Source organism: Eriocheir sinensis, unplaced genomic scaffold (assembly GCF_024679095.1).
Source record: "Eriocheir sinensis breed Jianghai 21 unplaced genomic scaffold, ASM2467909v1 Scaffold64, whole genome shotgun sequence".
NCBI classification, from domain to species: domain Eukaryota; kingdom Metazoa; phylum Arthropoda; class Malacostraca; order Decapoda; family Varunidae; genus Eriocheir; species Eriocheir sinensis.
The window spans coordinates 487,801-510,000 of NW_026111987.1; the positions used below are offsets into that span (position 1 = coordinate 487,801).

Consider the following 22,200-nt stretch of genomic DNA (forward strand, 5'->3'; position numbering starts at 1 on the left):
AGATTTTTCAATTCGCTTCAAGAAGCAGAACTTTCCGAAAGTGATTATGAACATGCTCAGAATGTTTGAAAAGTAGCTGGGTGTCAGAGCCTGAAGGACTATTTGTTGCTTTAAGTAAAAGTGGATGTTGGCCTTCTATGTGATGCCTTCCCTGAGTGGAGAGATATTTTGAAAACCCAGTGGACGTTTGATATTGTAAATTATGTTAGCCTGCCAGGATTTGCCTATGACTCTTTTCTGTTAAAAACACAGCAGGAATTAGAGGTGCTTAGTAGCCCAGACATATATCATTGCATTCAAACAAATGTGCGGGGGGGCTACACAAGTGTTCTGCGTCGTTTTGCGCGCGCCAATAACATCTACACGAACCCTCAGTTTAATCCAAAACATGATAGAAGCACTTTCCTTTCATATATTGACTTCAGCAGTCTTTATCCCACTGTAATGCAAGAGAAGTTGCCATGTGGGGATATGAGAAGACTAGATGAGACAGAAATGCAATCGTTTTTTGAGCGGGGGCTTGGTCAGTCAAGCAACCAATGGCGATGTTGGATACCTCATTTTGTGCGATACTGAGGCTGTCTCACGTGAAGTCATTGAGAAAACGGATGACCTCCCACTGATCATCAGAAGACACAATATCACCAATAGAGATATATCGTCAGTCACACGCGAATGATATGGAGAAGAAAACCGTCCAGTACCGTGTAAGAACATAAAACTGATTGGAACACATGCTGCTCAGGAGAAAATGCTGTTTGCTCTGCCCCTCCTTAAACTACTTATTCAACTAGGCCTGGTTGTTAAAAAAAAAGTGCATGCTATTTATACGTTTAAGAAAAAGCACTTTCTTGCGGACTTCATTCAGGATAACTTAGAAGCCCGCAAAAGTGCTACTTGCCCTATCAAAAAAATGCAATCAAGTGTATTTCAAACAGCATGTTTGGTCGATTCCTGATGAACGCGGCCAAATATAGTGAAGACACAGATATTGTCACCAACCGCGAAAAGTTTTTGAAGCTGGTCCCAAGTCCTTACTTTAAACGTGTTGTACCCCTCAATGATGACCATGTAGTTGTAGTTCGCCATAAGAAATATTCACAGGTGAATCATCCAAACTACATTGGCTACTACATCCTAGAGCTGTCCATGCTGCGACTATATGATTTATTTTACAATGTCATGAAGGCTCATTACGGGGATCGGGCGAAACTAGTGTATTGTGACACTCATTCCTTAATAACAGAAACTGAAACTCCTGATCTATTACAGAGTACTCGCAGGAACCCCTCAAAAGCTATATAGACACAAGTAACTTTAGCTCCTCACATTCCTTGTACAAGACAGACAACTAAGGAAAGCTTGGATTTCTCAAGTCTGAAGTGGGGGAAAGAACCATCTCAGAATTTGTAGGTGTAAGACCAAAGTGTTACTCCATCCTCTTGGCAGACGGTGACCGGTTGAGTTCAGCTAAGGGCGTTTAAAAAAAAAAAATTGCTCATCAGCGATACAAAGACGTCCTATTCCAGAAGCAAACATTTACCTTTGGCTCAGGGATTCACAGTGCGCAATGGACGAATGAGTACAATAAAATATCCCAAGAGAGAGATATCTGTAGTTGAGGACAAAGGATACTACATTAGCACCTTGGAGTCACGGTCTTACGGTCATCCCGATAATTCTACAGAGGTAGAGGAGAGGGAGGAAGAGAAGGAGGAGGAGGAGGAAGCCCAGATCATGACACTGTCAAACGAAGAAAATTTGGTGGAAGGTGATAAAAGAGGCATAACAGAAGCGAGGCTAGCCGAGGTAACGGATGGGCAAGATATCAGCGAAATGGGACAACAAGAAGAAGAAACCTATGAGTTGTGGGGAGAACGAGATATGCTGGTCGAGCAATATTTTAATAATATTTAATAAATCAAATGCTCTCATCACCCCCCCTTGAATACATGCTAGAAGATACAGACTTCTCAGAATAAATTGTAGTTGTTTATAAGATACGGACTGGTGTGAATGTTGTATATACTGTCTATAGTGTAAGAATTTGAATGCTATTTTTATGTTAAATATAAAATATACGTAAATATGTTCTGTATATATGACTAATGTTGGAGTCTATGATATTATAAAATTGCACATGATGAATCTGTAATCATAATTTGACCAAATTCCAATAAACATTGAGTTTGTTTGACTTATTTATATGTCCTTTATCAAAAACTGATGAAAACAAAACACAATAATTGTCTTAAAATTTATTTGATTTGTGGAAACATATGGATAAAACGCTTTTATGTTTTGATCTGGCTCATATCTAAAAAAAATAATAATAATGTCGCGAAATGTGCGCGGCAGCGGCGGCGGCGGCGGCGGCGGCAGCGGGCGCTGTGGCGGCGGCGACATCGTGCGACGACAGGATGCGACAGGATTGCGCGCGGGCTCGGGGCGGGGTGGTGGTGGTGACGAGTGAGGACCTGTGTGGAGCCAGACCACTGATTTAAGCGTGTTATACAAGCCACGAAATAGGAACTTGAAAATTATTTATGCTGAGAATAGCTTCATGGAATGTAATACACTTCAATATGAAAAAATCAATAAAGTCAATACTTACTTTTTTATGGACACGTGTTAAATGCTGTAAGCGAATCTCATCACGTGTTCATCATTCCTCGAATATTCGGTCTTGGAAAACTCCATACATATTTTTTCAAGAGTTTCTCTTACACCAAAATGGGAAACATTGTAGGCAAAGTACATGGCATAAGCCCCACACACATCGCTTCGCGTGCTTTGAAGTCGAAATGCATTTTTATATATACTGAGCCCGGGGTAAGCAATATAATTAAAATAATCAAAGTATAATTTGGGGTCGAGAGCATAATTATCTAAGAACACTACCCTGTTCGGTTCATAGTAGAGACAAATCCAGTGTCCCATTTCTCTTTTAGAATAACTTGGTAGCGTATTGACAATGCACACTATAGGTTTTCTATATCGAGGTATAGATTTTACCTCGTCTGCCAATAACACGCCTAAAAACAGGGCTTGTTTCTCTATGCGCCCCCTTAATACTCTTTCAATCTCCATGTTGTTCATCGCACAGTCGCTTCAAGCTCGTACATCACACTGCAGTCGTCAAAGCCCTCCATTAATTTCAACGGGCAAATTATCATTCAAGTCTTCAGCACGCAAATCAAAAGTGCAAAGCATTGCCCCCTTGCCGAAAATATCCTTTCCGATTAAGGCAAACGACTCAGGTGAAAAATGCAAAAATTATCGTAAATGAGAAACTTCGTCAATGATCACCCTAAAGGCATAGAGAAAACATTACAGGAAGCATTTTTACCGACCGAGTTTAAATGGGCATTTAAATCGCCGTTTAAATCACCCCGCGCGCTCAGTCAAAGTTACGTGAGGCAGAAGATACCTTTAGAAAAAAAACTGTAGGAAAAACACTGTAGTATTTAGACACGAATAGTTTTCTCTCTGGTGGTGTCTGATACTTTCTCCTGTGCGCGCGGGACAATACTGTCCCGTACCTCTCTGTCCTCTCACCAGAATTCATCAGTGCGAGTCCTTGTAACGAGGAGGATGGACATAGGTGTGTACGCTCTACTCCACACTGCATTTTTTGTCCTCTTAGGACACTAGTGCTGATGATGCTGGCTTCATCCAGTTCAAATACCATTGTCAAGAGGATTGCCTGCTTGCAGAAGGCACGCCATGGTCGAGTAAATAATGAAGAGAGACAGACAGGCGTTCCACATGGAGCAGCGAGGCTTGACTCGCCACCACGCACCGCTGCTGCCACGACTGCTGTTCCTGATGCTTCTGCATCAACACCACCATTACCACAGCCTTCTACTTCAGTTTCAAGAGAGAAGAGCCCATCTCACCATACAACATAAAAACAAAAAATATGAAAACGAATACAAGACAAGGAAAGACAGAGCTTCTGACAGATCATCATAACCAAGAAAGAAGATTAAAACAGAAAAGGAAGGAAGCAAATCCTACGAGCCAGATAGTTTCTAACACCAAGTGATGCAAACAAAAACTGGCAACAATGAGGGAGGCGGTGGCTCCCTGACACCCTCACCTTTGAGTGAGTAATACTTCAACAAGAAGTGGGTTCAGGTGCCATGTTCATGACTCAAGATCACCTAAATAGCAAGACAGCAACATTACAATACCTGGTACTAACAATATTCGGCACAGTGTGGCCATTCATGGATGAGGAACATCAAAATGTACTTACGTAACTTTAATTGCCCGTATCTCAAAAGTGCATTGCCTTAACTTCAAAATTCCTGAGATTTGAAAGTTTTTAACCGATCTTAAATCTGTTTGCAGTTTTGGATAGAGTAGTAAAACAGCAACATTTGGTAGTTAGATTTTCCTTATAGATTGTATTGGTTGGTCACAAGGAGGATGGAAGCATTAAAAAATAGTGGAAAATGAGTACATTAATAAAAAAATCATAAGTACTATTATTTTTCGAATCCATGGATTATCTAAGTTGAAGAAGTAGAGGAATGTTCATTCTTTAATTCTATGTAGAGAAAACTAAAATCGGACTATAAACACAGAAACTCACCCCATTTTTAATGGGTAGTACATTTACAAAAAAAAAGTGAATTTTTTTTTTTTCTTTTAAGATATCATCTTGATATTGTAGGTGAATGATCAGTAAAGTACTGCACTCAAACCATAAAAAAAATCATGACGATTGGAGTAATATGACACTTTGACCTCGTTGAGTGCCTTAAATGATCTTTGTGAAAACCAAGTACATCCAAAGTACGATGGTAAAGCTCAGCATAGTCGTAAGGGAATTTACTAGGAATATTATACATGGTTGTACCATTAACACTTAAGCTTATTTGACTTATATCGCCGTGACTCAAATACAATGGATTTAGCGCATAGTCGCTAGAATGAGCTCCCATGCTCGTTATAATAAGTGAGTTTTTTTTCCGGAATAACATTACCCCACGGTTGATCTTACGTTCCTGAGGTTTGGTCTTTGGCTAGCACATAGGTTTTCAAGAGGGTTTTGGTAAATGTCGATTTTAAAAGATTCCTCGATGATTTTTTTCATATTGAAGTGTATTACATTCCATAAAGCTATTCTCAGCATAAATAATTTTCTAGTTCCTTTATCGTGGTTTCTATAACACGCTTAAATCAGTGGTCTGGCTACACACACAGGTCCTCACTCGTCACCACCACTACCCGGTGCTGCCGCCCCGCCCCCGCCCCGCCCCGTCCCGAGCCCCGTGCGCAATCCTGTCGCATCCTGTCGTCGAACTATGTCGCCGCAGCGCCCGCTGCTGCCGCCGCGGACATTTCGCGACAGACATTTTTTTTATATATGAGCCAGATCGAAACATAAAAGCGTTTTGTTTCCACAAATCGAATAAATTTTAAGACAATTGTTGTGTTTTTTCATCCGTTTTAGATAAAGGACATATAAACAAGTCAAACAAACTCAATGTTTATTGGAATTTGGTCAAATTATGATTACAGATTCATCAAGTGCAATTTTATAATATCATAGACTCCAACATTAGTCCTATATATATAACACATTTACATATATTTTATATTTAACATAAAAATAGCATTCAAATTCTTACACTATAGACAGTATATACAACATTCACACCAGTCCGTATCTTATAAACAACTACAATTTATTCTGAGAAGACTGTATCTTTTAACATGTATTCAAGGGGGGGGGGGGAGAGCATTTGATTTATTTCTTCCTGTTCCGCGGCTAGCATTAGCATGTCATCCTCCATCGCTACCTGTATTTTCGAGGGAAAATATTGCTCGACCAGCACATCCCGTTCTCCCCACAACTCATAGGTTTCTTCTTCTTGTTGTCCCATTTCGCCATCTCTTGCCTACCCATTACCTCGGCTAGCCTCGCTTCTGTTATGCCTCTTTCATCACCTTCCTCCAAATTTTCTTCGTTTGACAGTGTCATGATCTGGGCTTCCTCCTACTCCTCCTTCTCTTCCTCCCTCTCCTCTACCTCTGTAGAATTACCGGGATGACCGTAAGACCGTGACTCCAAGGTGTTAATGTAGTATCTTTTGTCCTCAACTACAGATATCCCTCTCTTGTGATATTTTATTGTACTCATGCGTCCATTGCGCACTGTGAATCCCTGAGCCAAAGGTAAATGTTTGCTTCTGGAATAGGACGAATTTGTATCGCTGATGAGCAATTTTTTTCTTTATGAACTTTGAAACGTCCTTAGCTGAACTCAACCGGTCGCCGTCTGCCAAGAGGATGGAGTAGCACTTTGTTCTTACACCTACAAATTTTGAGATGGCTCTTTCCCCCACTTCAGACTTGAGAAATCCGAGCTTTTCTTTGTTGTCTGTGTTGTACAAGGAATGTGAGGAGCTAAAGTTACTTGTGTCTATATAGCTTTTGAGGGGTTACTGCGAGTACTCTGTTAATAGATCAGGAGTTTCGATTTCTGTTATTAAGGAATCAGTGTCACAATACACTAGTTTCGCCCGATCCCCGTAATGAGCCTTCATGACATTGTAAAATAAATCATATAGTCGCAGCATGGACAGCTCTGGGATGTAGCAGCCAATGTAGTTTGGATGATTCACCTGTGAATATTTCTTATGGCGAACTACAACTACATGGTCATCATTGAGGGTACATCACGTTTAAAGTAAGGACTTGGGACCAGCTTCAAAAACTTTTCGCGGTTGGTGACAATATCTGTGTCTTCACTACATTTGGCCGCGTTCATCAGGAATCGACCAAACATGCTGTTTGAAATACACTTGGTTGCATTTTTTTGATAGGGCAAGTAGCACTTTTGCGGACTTCTATGTTATCCTGAATGAAGTCTGCAAGAAAGTGCTTTTTCTTAAACGTATAAATAGCATGCACTTTTTTTAACAACCAGGCCTAGTTGAATAAGTAGTTTAAGGAGGGGCAGAGCAAACAGCATTTTCTCCTGAGCAGCATGTGTTGCAATCAGTTTCATGTTCTTACACGGTACTGGACGGTTTTCTTCTTCATATCATTAGCGTGTGACTGACGGTATATCTCTACGGTGACATACGACAGCCAATTGCAGCATAGGAGTCTAGAAGACATTTCACTCCATTTCTAAACTCTAGAGATCTCTTGTTGCCTAGGAAGTTTTCACAGAGGAATTTGAAGGATTCCCAAGCTTTAAGCTCTGTCTCATCTAGGGTTGTGAGGAGGTTATTGTCCATCAGGAGTTCTTTTATCTGCGGACCTACAAATAAGCCTTCCTTCAGTTTTGCCTCTGTGATTTTTGGAAACTTAGCCTTCACATATTCGAAACCTCCTGAGTTTCTGGGTTTACAAGTGGCTTACTCTGGACGCTAAAAAAAACCGGCTCATATGATTTTCGCAGGGGCCACTCTGATTGCACATAGTGCTTGGCAGTTGCTCTTATTAAACCAATCGCTTAGTTCATTTGAACAAGCTGAGCAGATGATATGCGGTGTCCAACTCTTATCTTGATCTCCAAGAGAGTATCCAAAGTATAGCTGGTAGATCTTCTTGATTTCAATTGTGATGACACGTTGCTGAGCTTTGGTGGTAAATGAACCACAGACATAACAAAATGTATCAGGACTGTTCTTGCAATGCCTAGACATCCTGAATAGAGTTTGATGATGGTGATGATGGTGGGACACCTGAAACAAAAAGTAAAGTTTTTGAAGGTACAAAAAATGATCGATGAAATATTTTGTGAAAAATGCTTGACTCAACGATCTAAAATAATAATGGAAAACATAAAATTACATAATGCACACTTTTGGTTATAAAATACCAATCAGCATTTACCTGTAAAAGACGTTTACATGTAGCGATGCTGCTGATTGGAGTTATATGTCTCTCTTATCTCATCAGAAAAGCTGTGCCTGATAGAAGAAAACCGATTACATTTTTTAAATCAGCGGGCAAAACTAAATATTAAACACCACATAATATATCTGATGAAAATTGGCTGTTGACCAGTGTAATGGTAACGCAGGTGCTGGCACATCTTTCAACATCTGTTGTGTGTATATGGGTTCGTTCCCATTGCTGATGAATTAGTTCGCTAAAGCCGCTAGTGAACCAGTCATAAAGGCATAAGAGTCAATAAATCTCAAGTCATTTATGATGACTTCATGGTATTTGTGAACTGAATGTTTTGGTCTTAGTTTGATTTTCAAGTCAGGTAGCGTTAATTCACGCAGGATTCACGACATGTCGTAATCCGCATTATGTGTAATGGGAGTGAGCTGCAATTTGTGATTTTTCATTTAAAGGTTGCAATAAGCTCCAATGTAATTGTTTCCTGATTTTTCACGGTCATGATGTTTTACTCCTTTACCTTTTAAAAACCCGTATTTACAGAGAAGACAGTGAGTTTGTTCATTGTGACGTGCCGTATCTTCATCGGTCATGTTGGTTTTATTGTAGCCTTTAGAAAATTTTAACTTCTTCCAGGAACGCTGCATTGTATGAACAAAATGATTTACAGCATTACTTCCACAATAGGACCCGCTTTCTACTGTTTCTCCGTTTCTATTCACTATAATGTAAGCATTCGCTATGGCAAAGTGATGTTTCTTTACACACCCTGACCCATTCGAAGAAGGCTCTACGAGAATACTCTCAAAGTCATAAAATGCTAAATGAGATGGCTCATATGCTTTAGCACGATTAATAAATTTCACAGTAGATCCCGCGGATGGGAATCTTAGTCTTGTGATCATCATTGGGCAAATATGCTTATGCTCAACAAGCGTTGTCATGTTCTCACAGGCACACAGGCAGATATCGCAAAACATTATTTTCCCACGACGTTGGCAGGTAAACAGGTTCATGTATGCGTTAAAGTCTTGGATAAGAGTTAGGTGTCTGTTCCCCAACAAGAGGCAATGAACAACTTCTTGATCTTTGAGCCCCTCTCTGATTAGAGTTAGTTCGTCTTTTTTGTCTTTAACGTTATCTAGACAGTAAACCCGAAGACATATATTATTTAACCTTTCAAGACCGAGGTCTTCCCAGGATACCGGGGTTGGAATGTTACGTGTATTAATACATGTCAAGCAAGCATTCTCCCATTGCCTGTCTGATGGAACTACATTTCTTGACTTTAGATAGCGATAAGCTGTTAGCACTTGGAAAACACAGTCCGTGGGTCCTGAAGGGTTGAGAACTTGTGTTTTCCATGGAACACCCTTAGGATAGGGTACATACTCTCCATTACTAGTGTGCAGCATTATAAGAGAGAAGGAACATTTTACGCTAACTATTTCATCTAACGTTAATCCACTGCCCTCTTCGTCTGACATGTCATGTTCAAACCGATTAACAAAATATTCTGATAGTTTACGTACATATGAATCTATATCATCATAGCTAATTACCTGCATATGACTTCTCATATACATATCTTTATATTGGTGTCCATCATCGGGGTCTTCTCTGACTAAACGCAGATGCAAACGCGGGTCCCCGACACCAACCGCGCTGGTGATTCTCGCCATACTGCTCTTAGTTCAACAATGATGACAACTCAGGCAGGAAGAGGTAGGAAGACACCTACCAAACGGGCGTGAGCTACTCCCGGTGAGGATATATGGGAAGCGAGGAGGGTGCTGAAGCCCTTCAAAGAACCTTCCCATGTCCTCACTAACCGTTTCCCTTTTGTCTCATCAACACCAGAGAGCAGTTCAGCATGCTCTCTAAAGACAGTTCCTCTCTCTTTCTACACCACACTACATTCACACAACACACACACCTTTTCCTAAAATTCAAAATTCAAAATGGCTAACGAAAACACCGCCTCGGAGTCCCCGCCTGGGGGGGGGACCATAAATTCCCCCAAGGAGGACTCCCCTTCTGGCTGCCGACTTGAAAGGTGTCCTGATAACTCCTCGAACCTCCTCCTTATCAATTTCTGGAACATTCGCAGTCTTCGTTCTAATTTTCATTCTGTGGTACACCATCCCTCCTCCTCTAAACCTCACCTTCTCTTCCTCACCGAAACGCAAGTTTCTGAGGCTACTGACAGCAACCTCTACTCTGTTCCCTCCTACTATCTCTATCCTAAATTTCAATCTAAAGCTGGATGTTGCGCCTACGTACGCAACGACATCACTTGCTCTCGTGCCCACGACCTTGACTCTTCTGAATTTTCCACCATCTGGCTAAGACTTCATTGTCATTCTATTACTAAATACATCTGTGCTGTTTATCTCTCGCCTAACTCTACTAACTATGTAAAATTCTTTGACTATTTGAACTCTAAAGTGGAGCACATATTGACTCACTCTCCCTTTGCTGAAATCTCCATCTTGGGAGATTTCAATGTTCACCAGCTTTGGCTTTCATCCTCTTTCACTGACCAGCCTGGTGAACAAGCCTTCAACTTTGCTATCCTCAACGACCTAGAGCAGTTGGTTCAGCACCCTACTCGTATTCCCGACCGTCTTGGAGACAGGCCCAACATTCTAGACCTCTTCCTTACATTCTAATCCTTCTGCTTACTCTGCCAAATTGTTCTCTCCGTTGGGCTCTTCGGATTATAACCTTATTTCTGTTTCCTGTCCTTTCGCTCCTGTACATGCTGTGGACCCACAGAAGAGGCGATGCTTCTGGCATTTTGCTTCAGCTTGGTGGGACGACCATACATTGTATTTTTGCGATTTCCCGTGAAACGATTACTGCTTCCAGGATAGAGACCCCTCTGTGTGTGCCCAGCACATCACAGAGGTGATTGTCTCTGGAATGGAGGCATACATTCCACGTTCTTTCTCTACTCCTCATGCTAATTTAATCATGCTTGTTCTCGTGCTATAAAGATAGAGTGGCAGCTCACAAAGGGTTCCAGAGCCTTCGAACTCCCGCTAACTATGACCTTTACATTTCAGCCCAAAATCGTGCCAAATCTACTCTCCGACTTACCAAAACCTGTTTTATCAATAGAAAATGTCAACACCTTTCTTCTTCTAATTCTGCCCGTGACTTCTGACATCTAGCCAAAAATATCTCCTCCAATTTCATTTCTTCCTCTTTCCCTCCTCTCCTTAACTCTGACGGCAGCACTGCCGTCTCATCTGTCTCTAAGGCTGAACTCTTCGCTCAAACTTTCTGTAAGAACTCCACCCTGGACGATTCTGGGCATATTCTTCCTACTCATCCCCCCTCTGACTCCTTTATGCCTGTTATTAAGATTCTTCCAAATGATATTTTCTATGCCCTCTCTGGCGTCAACTCTCAGAAGGCTTATGGACCTGATGGAGTGCATCCTATTGTCCTTAAAAACTGTGCTTCCGTGGTGACACCCTGCCTGGTCAAACTCTTTCGTCTCTGCCTATCAACATATATCTTTCCTTCCTGCTGGAAGTATGCCTTTGTACAGACTGTGCCTAAGAAGGGTGACCGTTCCAATCCCTCAAACTACCGCCCTATAGCTTTACCTTGATGTATATCTAAAGTTTTTTAATCAATCCTTAACCGGAAGATTCAAAAGCACCTTTCCACTTTTAACCTTCTATCTGATCGGCAGTATGGGTTCCGCAAGGGGCGTTCTACTGGCGATCTTCTTGCTCTCTTAACTGACTCTTGGTCATCCTCTCTTAGCCGTTTCGGTAAAACTTTCTCTGTTGCGCTAGACATATCGAAAGCCTTCGATAGAGTCTGGCACAAGTCTTTGCTTTCTAAACTGCCCTCTTTCGGATTATATCCCTCTCTCTGTTCCTTTACCTCCAGTTTCCTTTCCGGCCGTTCTATCTCTGCGGTGGTAGACGGTCACGGTTCTTCCCCTAAACCTATCAACAGTGGTGTTCCACAGGGCTCTGTCCTATCACCCACTCTCTTCCTGTTATTCATCAATGATCTCCTATCCATAACAAACTGTCCTGTGCACTCATACGTCGACGACTCCACTCTGCATTATTCAACTTCTTTCAATAGATGATCCACTCAACAGGAAGTACCCGACTCCAGACTGGAGGCTGCAGAACGCTTAACCTCCGACCTTGCTATCATTTCCGATTGGGGCAGAAGGAACCTTGTGTCCTTCATTGTCTCAAAAACTCAATTTCTCCACCTATCAACTCGACACAATCTTCCAACACCTATCCTCTATTCTTCGACAACAGTCAGCTATCACCATCTTCAACACTAAACATCCTCGGTCTATCCTTAACTCAAAATATCAACTGGAAACTTCACATCTCCTCTCTCGCTAAATCAGCTTCCTCGAGGTTGGGCGTTCTGTGTCGTCTCCGCCAGTTCTTCTCCCCCGCGCAGTTGTTATCCATACACAGGGTCCTTCTCCGCCCTCGTATGGAGTATGCATCTCACGTGTGGGGAGGCTCCAATTACACGGCTCTTCTGGACAGAGTGGAGTCTAAGGCTCTTAGTCTCATCAGCTCTCCTCCTCCTACTGATAGTCTTCTACCTCTTAAATTCCGTCGCGATGTTGCCTCTCTTTCTATCTTCTATCGATATGTCCACGCTGACTGCTCTTCTGAACTTGCTAACTGCATGCCTCCCCCCCTCCCGCGGCCCCGCTGCACACGACTTTTTACTCATGCTCATCCCTACACTGTCCTCTCTTGCGGCCACCTTTTTTCATTCTTTTTTAGGAGCAGCGAGTAGCGTTTTTTTTTTATTATTGTTTCCTTTTTTTGTGCCCTTGAGCTGTCTCCTTTGTTGTAAAAAAAAAAAAAATCGGTAAAGACGTCCATTTTATAACACCTTTTTTTCCCGACTCGCTTGACTTTCTTTTCCCCGCTTCCTCTCGTCAATTTCATTGCAGCTTGCTTTAAGGAATTAATTCCATGCTTTTTTACAGAGCTTTTCAAGTTGCTTCCCTGTGACATATCATCTAGAACATTGTTTCCAAATGTTTTAGCTGAAGGCACAATGACATTTTTCACTAGGAATGGGAAAGCTCTTTTAGCGAGTCCAGCTAAAACCGAGAAAACCCCCGCCCCTGTGATAGCTTGGCTCATAAGAAAGTGTGACTATATCATCAATACCACTCCCTCGGGATGATATCTGTTTGCCATTCGAAAACAGAGTATGATATTCTGCTATGGAAGGAGGGATGAATGTAACCCGCATGGTGCCGACAAGGAGACTGTCTTTTCAAATAGACAACATTTCTTTTAATAGGGCAAAATGTACTCAAAGATTCAACGCGACCGGATATGAAGTAAACATGTAACAAGGTATCCTTCTTCGAAATGTATAGGAAGACCTTTTTGATCTGTGAGTTTAATAGAAATAGAATCAATTAGTTTGGATTTAAGGGGCTTATATATATAGTTGAATGCACGCCTTTTGTTAGGCCTCCGGAGAGTGAAAAGGCATCAAGAATATTTACATTTTTCCCCGCATACCTGTGTGTGTGTGTGTGTGTGTGTGTGTGTGTGTGTGTGTGTGTGTGTGTGTGCGCGCGCTCGTGTGAGTGTGTGTATGTGTGTGGTGGGGGAGGGGGAAGGAGGAAGAAGAGAGATTAAGGAAAGATGAAGGAAACGATAAAAGGGAAGGGGGAGGCACTTCCTAGATTTCAATCTGCTGACCGTCCTCTGACCGCCCTACCCCCCGCTCCAGCTTCCTGTGTGTGTGTGTGTGTGTGTGTGTGTGTGTGTGTGTGTGTGTGTGTGTGTGTGTGTTTTTGTGCGTGTGTACGAGAAAGAAGGAAGAGGTAAAATGGTTTAGGAACGACCCCCAGAAGGTGTGGTCTCTCAGATCCATTTAGATAGTCACATGCCGATTCGTAGATATCAATCTTTACCCAGATATCTTAACCCTTTAACTACCACCTCTTCCGTCATCCCCCCGTTGACCACCCTCTCTTCCGTCACCCCCCCGGTGACTGTCCTACCCCACTCCGTCACCCCCTGCTCCAGCTACCCCACTTCCGTACATTTGTCCCTGCTGTACTGGCTCTCGAAGTGCTGCATGAGGAAGCGAAGCCTCTGGGACTAAAGGTTACCAAAACTCAAGTCCAGACGTTTGGAGGTTTGCTGGATGACACAGTTCAGTCCGTTAATGCGTGTGATGAGAATGTCAAGGTCACCCAAAGTTTCACATACCTTAGTAGCGTAGTAGATACCAATGGTGGGTCTTATATCAGGCAGTAACTCGTCGGATTGTCCTGGCCACGGTGTTATGGAATCGCAGAACACGAGTATATGGCTTTATCGATACATATGCAGCCGAACAAAGTTTACAGTTTTTAAGTCGCTTCTGCTCCATGTCTTACTTATTGTATGGGTGTGAGACATGAACACTGAATAGTGACTGGTATAGGCGTGTTGATGCCTTTGGTGTTAAGTGCCTTTGCAGGATCATGGGGTATCGCTGGAATGCCTTCATGTCAAACCAGCGACTACGTTATGAAACTGAGTCGAGACCTATTACCAGCTGAGTCCGTGAACGCCAACTCCGGCATTATGGGCATGTGGCACTCCTCCCGGACGTCTATCCTGCTCATGAGGTTGTTTCTGTACGAGACAACCCTGAATGGACCCATGGGGCGTCCACGTAACTCATGGAAGAGACAACTTGATCGTTACTGTCAGGAGGGATTTGAGATGAAAAGGATAGCTGTGCTATCTGGAGCTTACTCGGGAGGACCGTCGAGAGTACAGGCGGGGAAGTGAAGCGACGCGCCCCCGGGGCCTGGGCTTATGCTCCTCATTAGTTACTTAGTTGGTGCAGTGGTTAGCGTGCCTAGCTACGAATCCTCGGGCCCGGATTCGAATCCCTGTCCGGGTCCCAGTTATTCATTCGCATACACTGGCCTGGCGCAATTGGTACTTATCCACCATAGGCTCAAAAGCTAATGCAACGGAGTTAAATACCGCAGCTAACGCAACCATAGAATTTCCCCCCACCCCAACTTTACGTGTAACTTTTTATTTATTCTATATGCGTCTGCTACTTAGCTTCATTATTTATTAAAAAAGGCAGTACGGAACGATTGGAACACTCGAAATCAAAGAACACATTTCCTTTTCTCACTGCCTGTAAAGTTAGGATCCGCATTTTTTTTTATAAATAGCCCGAGGGTCTGTATTTCGATATATGTTGTGAAGAATAATAGTCTGATCATCTTACCAGAACATAGAATGAACTGATTTTTTATACGAATATTTTTCGTGTTTTAACAAAAAAAATTGAAGTCTTTATCCTCCGTCATTTCCGCACCATTCTTTTTGTCCTTTGCACAGAAAATGCTTTATATCGTTCCTTACAAAGTTAGAAAAAATGGTGAATCTTTTTATTTAGTCGCAAAAAAATATATGAAAAAATTTACAATCCGGAGTGTATTATTACTGTATTATGCAAAACAGAAATGAAATTGTCTAACTCCTAACCCTAAAGTTTTGTGGCAATCGTGCTAAAACTAAAGGTGGAGATGCATTTTTTGTATGTATTACTCCTTGTACTGAGAAAACGGTGATTAAAGAATTTGTTTTCCATTTTCGTGTCATAGTGCAATAAAAAAAGTTATAGTGCCCCAGGCCTGTTATCGTTTGATTCCTCACGGTTCATTAATCACATATCAACGCATTTATCTAATGATGTGACTCCTGGCTCCCCCTTTCAAATGTATTAATTCCTCTACGGCGAGGGCATCGTGACGTGGCAAGTCATTCATTGTTGCCAGGTTTGATCTTCCAAACTCGCCTGGTTTATACTCATTGCTTAAGTGTCATCTACTTTTCTTCTCATTTTGCCTTTGATTGGAGTGGTATAGTTCTTCTTGGCTCTCTGCGTTTGAACCCATTTCTATATTGATGTTTGTTCCGAACATGCTTGTAAGTAGATGATAACTTGTCATAGCCAAAATTGTGTTCTATCACCGTCACTTGGGTGACAAATTTTACTATAAAGTATCCTGCATGCTTGACTTTCATGCATTTAAACTGTACTTTTGAATGAAATGATTGGTTTGGTGGTTGTGGTGGTGGTGGTGGGGGATCTTGTAATGGCGAGGCGCTTGAACTCTAACTTGAGTTTTGACGCGTAGCAGTTATTTGCGTTTTCCTAGTATGAGCTGCCATTCGGCGGTTCTCCTCTACGTGCTGTTTCCGTCTTGACGTAATGTCAGTGAAAGGTTTCAGGGCAAAAATAAATGCTCTAATGCCTTAGCAAGAGCTCATGAAGGAAGATCGCGATGTAAACAAAGCAGTCTTCCCTCAGGCACCAGTTCATCTGAGTGGGAGACAGGAAAGCCGTGGTGGAGCTGGGAGAGGTAGCCAGATACAAGAAAATACATTGGTATATTAATATTATATTATATTATATTTATCGAAAATAATGTAACGAAACGATTTCTGCCACCCACACTAGAACTGGCTCGTCACGCCCACTTATTAGGCATTAAAACCCAGGCTCCGTGGGATGTTTAAATTCGCAGGAAAAATAAATAAAGCTTCCATATGATAGTTTATGCATAGACGGTCATGCCAGAGCATTTAACTTATTTTCGATATTTTTCAAATAATTTCTTAAAAATAGGGAGACGGATCCTCCCCTTCAAGTTTTCTTATCACAGTTTCTCTGCAGCTCATTGTAGCTCAAAGTATTACCACGTTGTGGCTGATGCTGACAAGCTCACTTTTGTTTTCCAGACAAGACTCTGTGGTGAGTGATGGTATCAACTACGACCTCATCATAGCCGCCAGCGAGATAACTCAGGGAATACGCAACTGTCAGGAGCTGCTGGGCGGGATACCCAAGACCAAGACGACTGAAGACATTCCAAAAGCCATGAAGAAGACCATACAGATAACCTGTCTGGACTTGCGCAAGGATGAGTGAAGGCTGCGCCCGCCTTGGCGATGGGGGTGTTGGTAGAACAATTAGAGTCGTTGCACGATCATTCCTTAATGAACCTTTTGCCCACTACATGGCACGGGCTGCTGTCAGACGTACGAAAACATTACGTGACTTAGCGCGGGGATTCTGAATTTGAAGTGATAATGTGCAAGTTTTCTTCATGGGAAATTTGAGATACCAATATATGAATAGGCTGAAGAACAGGGCAACACTTCCATTCCAGAAAACACAGTCATGGAGACGAAATTCATGTGAACCAAATATAAAAAATAGTGTGGGATGGAGAGGAAAAAAAAATTCACGCGTCCGCTCCAAATATTTTAAGTAATGGCCCTTCCCAAGCACACCCAGAGGCAGAATACTTTGCTTACAATGACTGGGAAAAAACACCCTCACCCAGGATAAAGAATTACATAAGGATAAGTAATAGAAGTAATAATAATAGTAATAATAATAATAATAATAATAATAATAATAATAATAATAATAATAATAATAATAATAATAAAAACAAACAAACAAACAAACAAACAAACAAACAAACAAAATAATAATAATAATAATAATAATAATAATAATAATAATAATAATAATAATAATAATAATAATAATAATAATAATAATAACAATAATAAAAATAATAATAATAATAATAATAATAATAATAATAATAATAATAATAATAATAATAATAATAATAATAATAGCATAATATTAAAGGTCATAATAAGTATAAAGATGATAATAACAATATACTATTACTACTACTTCTACTACTTCTACTACTACTACTACTACTACTAATAATAATAATAATAATAATAATAATAATAATAATAATAATAATAATAATAATAATAATAATAATAATAATAATAATAATAATAATAATAATAATAATAATAATAATAATAATAATAATAATAATAATAATAATAATAATAATAATAATAATAATAATAATAATAATAATAATAATAATAATAATAATAATAATAATAATAATAATAATAATAGCAACAATAATAATAATAATAATAATAATAATAATAATAATAATAATAATAATAATAATAATAATAATAATAATAATAATAATAATAATAATAATAATAATAATCACAGTAATAAAATACTATTAATTAAGTCTGAACAGGATAGATGAAGTACTACAAATTATCACGGAAACTCAGGTATTTTGCTGATAAAGTAAATATTTTTTTTATCTCGTTTATATCATGGATATGTTGGTCGTTGTGAGGAGAGTTTTCTTATCATGAGGCAGACTTAAATCATTTTGGACCAAAACTTATAACACTGTTTTTAATAATGTTGTTCTGAAGACTGGGCAGATAAGGTTGATAGTGTTGCTTCTAGTATGAGTAACTTTTTCTACTCATCTGAATAATGTATTCTGTCTTTGACTATTGAATATTAATTAATAACGTAAAAAAATTTCTTGGTGTCACAATTGACGAAAACTTTAACTGGAAGTCCCACATTGACCAAACATGTCTGAAGCTTCCTAAAATTACTGGTGTTTTATAGAGTCCGCCATAACCTGACAACAGAGGCAATGATCAGTATCTATTTTACTCTGTGCTGCCCTCACCTCATATACTGTGTTTCCATACGGGCGAGCACATGGCCTTCATTTTTAAATAAATTAACTATATAAAAAAAAAAAAAATTTCGATGCATATTTTTCTTGAAGAAGTTTGATTCAACAGCCCAGATATTTCCTGAAGTAAATATTCTCAAATTTCTCTCTATTCTTAATTTTTTTTTATATTATTATTAACATTCAAAAGTCAGGAACAGAATTCAGATTAGTAGAAAATTTTACTCATATTAGAAGCAATAATATTAACCATATCTGCCCAGTCTTCAGAACAACATTATTAATAACAATGTTATAAGTTTTGGTCCGAAATTATTTAAGCCTGCCTCATAATAAGAAAACTCTACTCACAACGACCAACATATCCATGATATAAACGAGACAAAAAAATATTTACTTTATCAGCAAAGTATCTGAGTTTTCGTAATAATTTGTAGTACTTCATCCATCCTGTTTAGTCTTAATTAATAGTATTTTATTACTGTGATCATTATTATTATTATTATTATTATTATTATTATTATTATTATTATTATTATTATTATTATTATTATTACAATATTATTATTATTATTAATATTAATATTACTATTACTTTAATTGTACTGTACTGTACTGTATTGCAATATTATTACTGTAATGATTATTTTTATTTGTAATTATTATTACAGTTATCATTGTCATTTTTGTCACTAGTGTACGTTTTTTTTTTTGTGTGTGTGTAATTATTATCCGTATTGTTTTGACTATTGTTATTCAAACTGTTACTTGGATCTCTTCAATTTGGATTCAAGTCATAATGTAAATAGGTGTCATTAGTTATGTAGCATTGAATTCCTCTTTTTATTATATTTTTTTTCTCACTCCCTTAAAAATATTAATCAGGACGTCCGTCATGGAGCTTCTGCTCGACGGACCGTAGCTATTGTATTTAAAGTTAAATAATTGTAAACCTTTGTTCTAAATATGTTAGCAAAAAACCTTTACTTACTTACTTTACTTATCCTTATGAAATTCTTTATCCTGGGTGAGGGTGTTCTTTCCTAGTCATCGTAAGCAAAGTATTCTGCCTCTGGGTGTGCTTGGGAAGGGCCATTACTTAAAAGCGAACGCGTTAATTTTTTGTTCCTCTCCATCCCACACTATTTTTTATGTTTGTTTCACATGAATTTATGTATATTAGAAAAAGTATCGGACCTAAAACAGAACCTTGTGGTACACCTTAATTTATAAATCTACATGGAGAATAATTTTGATTACAATACTCACTATGTTTTCTGCAACTAAGATAAGATAAATAGTTGTAGTTTCTATACATTATAATTTGTGAAGTAAGATTTTGTGAAGCAAGGTATCGAAAGCTTTACACAAGTCTATAAATACACCGAAAACAAGTGTTTTTTCTTATAACCATATATATACATTACTAACAAATTGCAGAATTGCAGACTATGTGGAATATTCTGCCCTTAAGCCGTGTTGGTGTTTTCTTAAAAGATTGTTTTCAAGATAAGTAATTAGCAGAGGTGGGCATCCGCTAAAAACGTCCGCTAATCGCTAATCCGCTAGTTAGCGAGCTAAAAAACGTTAGCGGATTAGCGGTTAGGGTTAGCGGAGTGCCAAAATTGTAAGTCCGCTAATCGCTAATTTCCATTTCTTCTCCTCTACTTTCAGTACTTTCGACTGTATATATCACACACACACACACACACACACACACACACACACACACACACACACACACACACACGGCCCGGTAGCTCAGTGGATAGAGCGTCTGCCTCACAACCAGAAGGACCAGGGTTCGATTCCCCGACCGGGTGAAGATAACTTGGGTTTATCTTCTTTCGCGTGTAGCCCCTGTTCACTTTGCAGTGAGTAGGTACGCGACGTAAGGCGAGGAGTTGTGACCTCGTTGTCGCGGTGTGTTGTGTGTGAGTGGTCTCAGTCCTACCCAAAGATCGGTACTATGAGCTCCGTGCTCTTCCGTAGGGGAAAGGCTGGCTGTTTCGAGAGAGACCCGCAGCAGACCAAGAGGTGAATTACACACACACACACAAACACACACACACACACACACACACACACACACACACACACACACACACACACACACACATTATAATTATATAGTTATGTAGCCCTACTTACTATACCTGGGGTGATAAAGATTAATGGAGTGTCACGTGTGAGTGGATAAGTGAAATTATATAAAAATCTACATGAGAGGAAACAAACAGACAGACGGAGAGACATACATACAGACAGACACCCATGCTGCTTGTTGGTACGGAAGTCACTTCCTGTTACTTCCTGTTGACTTAAGATGCCTAGCGTTAATTAAAAGGATAATATTTGATTGTTCATCAGAGGAACGTAGAAGATAGTAGTTTTTCACCTACGTTGTTTGAGGAGGAACCATACTTGCCTCTAAAATTTATCAGTACTTGATAACTCCAATAATAAACTCAATCAATTCATCTTTAGTTTTGTCCGCGCCACTCATCTGGTTACACTTAGCAACTAGGGAAAGAGAGGGGATCAAAATATTGCTCATTGTGGGATCGTCTGCCTTCCCATATAGGACGTCATCGGACATGACTGGTTAGTAAACTATTTGGCTAATATTATACATTGGAAATTATGTTTTTGCGGATTTAACAAAAAAAAAAAGTTAGCAGACTGTTGGGGACTTGATTAACAAGCAAAAAAAATAGCGTTAACGGATTAGCATTACCGGACCAGCAAAGCTGGAAAATTAGCGTATTAGCGATTAGCGAGCTAAATAAAATAAAAATATCGGATCAGCGATTAGCGAGCTAGAGAAAAATTAGCGGGTGCCCAGCTCTTGTAATTAGACGATTTTTTTTTCTTCAAAAATGCGGGATGTATGAAAATAGGTCGATAATTATGGATGTCATTTTTGTCACCTGACTTAAATACAGGAATAACTCTTGCTTTTTTTTTTAATTGGTCGGAAAGTACCAGTTTTTAATGAAAGATTTATTAAATTGTTGTGCTGGAAGCTTCCCCCGGGGTCTATGGGCCTCTGGAAGACTCTGGGAGGAGCGAGCAGGGGGGCGGGGAACAAGGCCCCGGCCGCGCCCAGCGGGGCTCGCGGCCAGGCGCCAGGCGGGAAGTGTTGCCAACTCGCACATATTTTTGGTACATGTTCTTGTATAATCGAATATATACTGTAACGTTCTAGACTGTACTGTTCGGAATATATATATATATATATATATATATATATATATATATATATATATATATATATATATATATATATATATATATATATATATATATATATATACGGGAGAAGGGCGAGAGGAGTCAGTCCCGTCATAGTAAGCTAGTGGCCAGTGAAGAGTCAGGAGTGAATTGTACTACAAAGGAAGAATATTAAACTACAGAAGCTGTGCAAGGTGTTTACATAGCTCCCTCCACGAAGTCTTGTGACGGCGACACGGAACCCAAGCAATACGTCCGGCGTAACAATATGAACCAGAGGAGTGGATATTAAACAGGAATAGTTTTTTTTAATATTTTGGGAGAGACGTCATCATATCCAGGCGTATTAGTTTTAAGGGTTTAATGACTTTTTCAACTTCAATTATAATTGTAGGGGCTAAATACATTGAGAAATTTGGTGTAATATTCAATTATTTTCTGTAGTCATAATTTTCATTTGCCTTAGA

General features: G+C 39.6%; 1 protein-coding gene across 1 annotated transcript in view; it reads left to right on the top strand.

Moving 5' to 3' along the window:
* LOC126993587 (glutamate--cysteine ligase-like) overlaps positions 1 to 16,860 on the top strand; it is a 174,991-nt gene extending 158,131 nt beyond the window's left edge. The window contains exon 14 of the mRNA XM_050852721.1: positions 16,671 to 16,860. Coding sequence (XP_050708678.1) covers positions 16,671 to 16,860 — 190 coding nt within the window. The remainder of the gene's footprint in view (positions 1 to 16,670) is intronic.
* Positions 16,861 to 22,200: the final 5,340 nt, after the last annotated feature.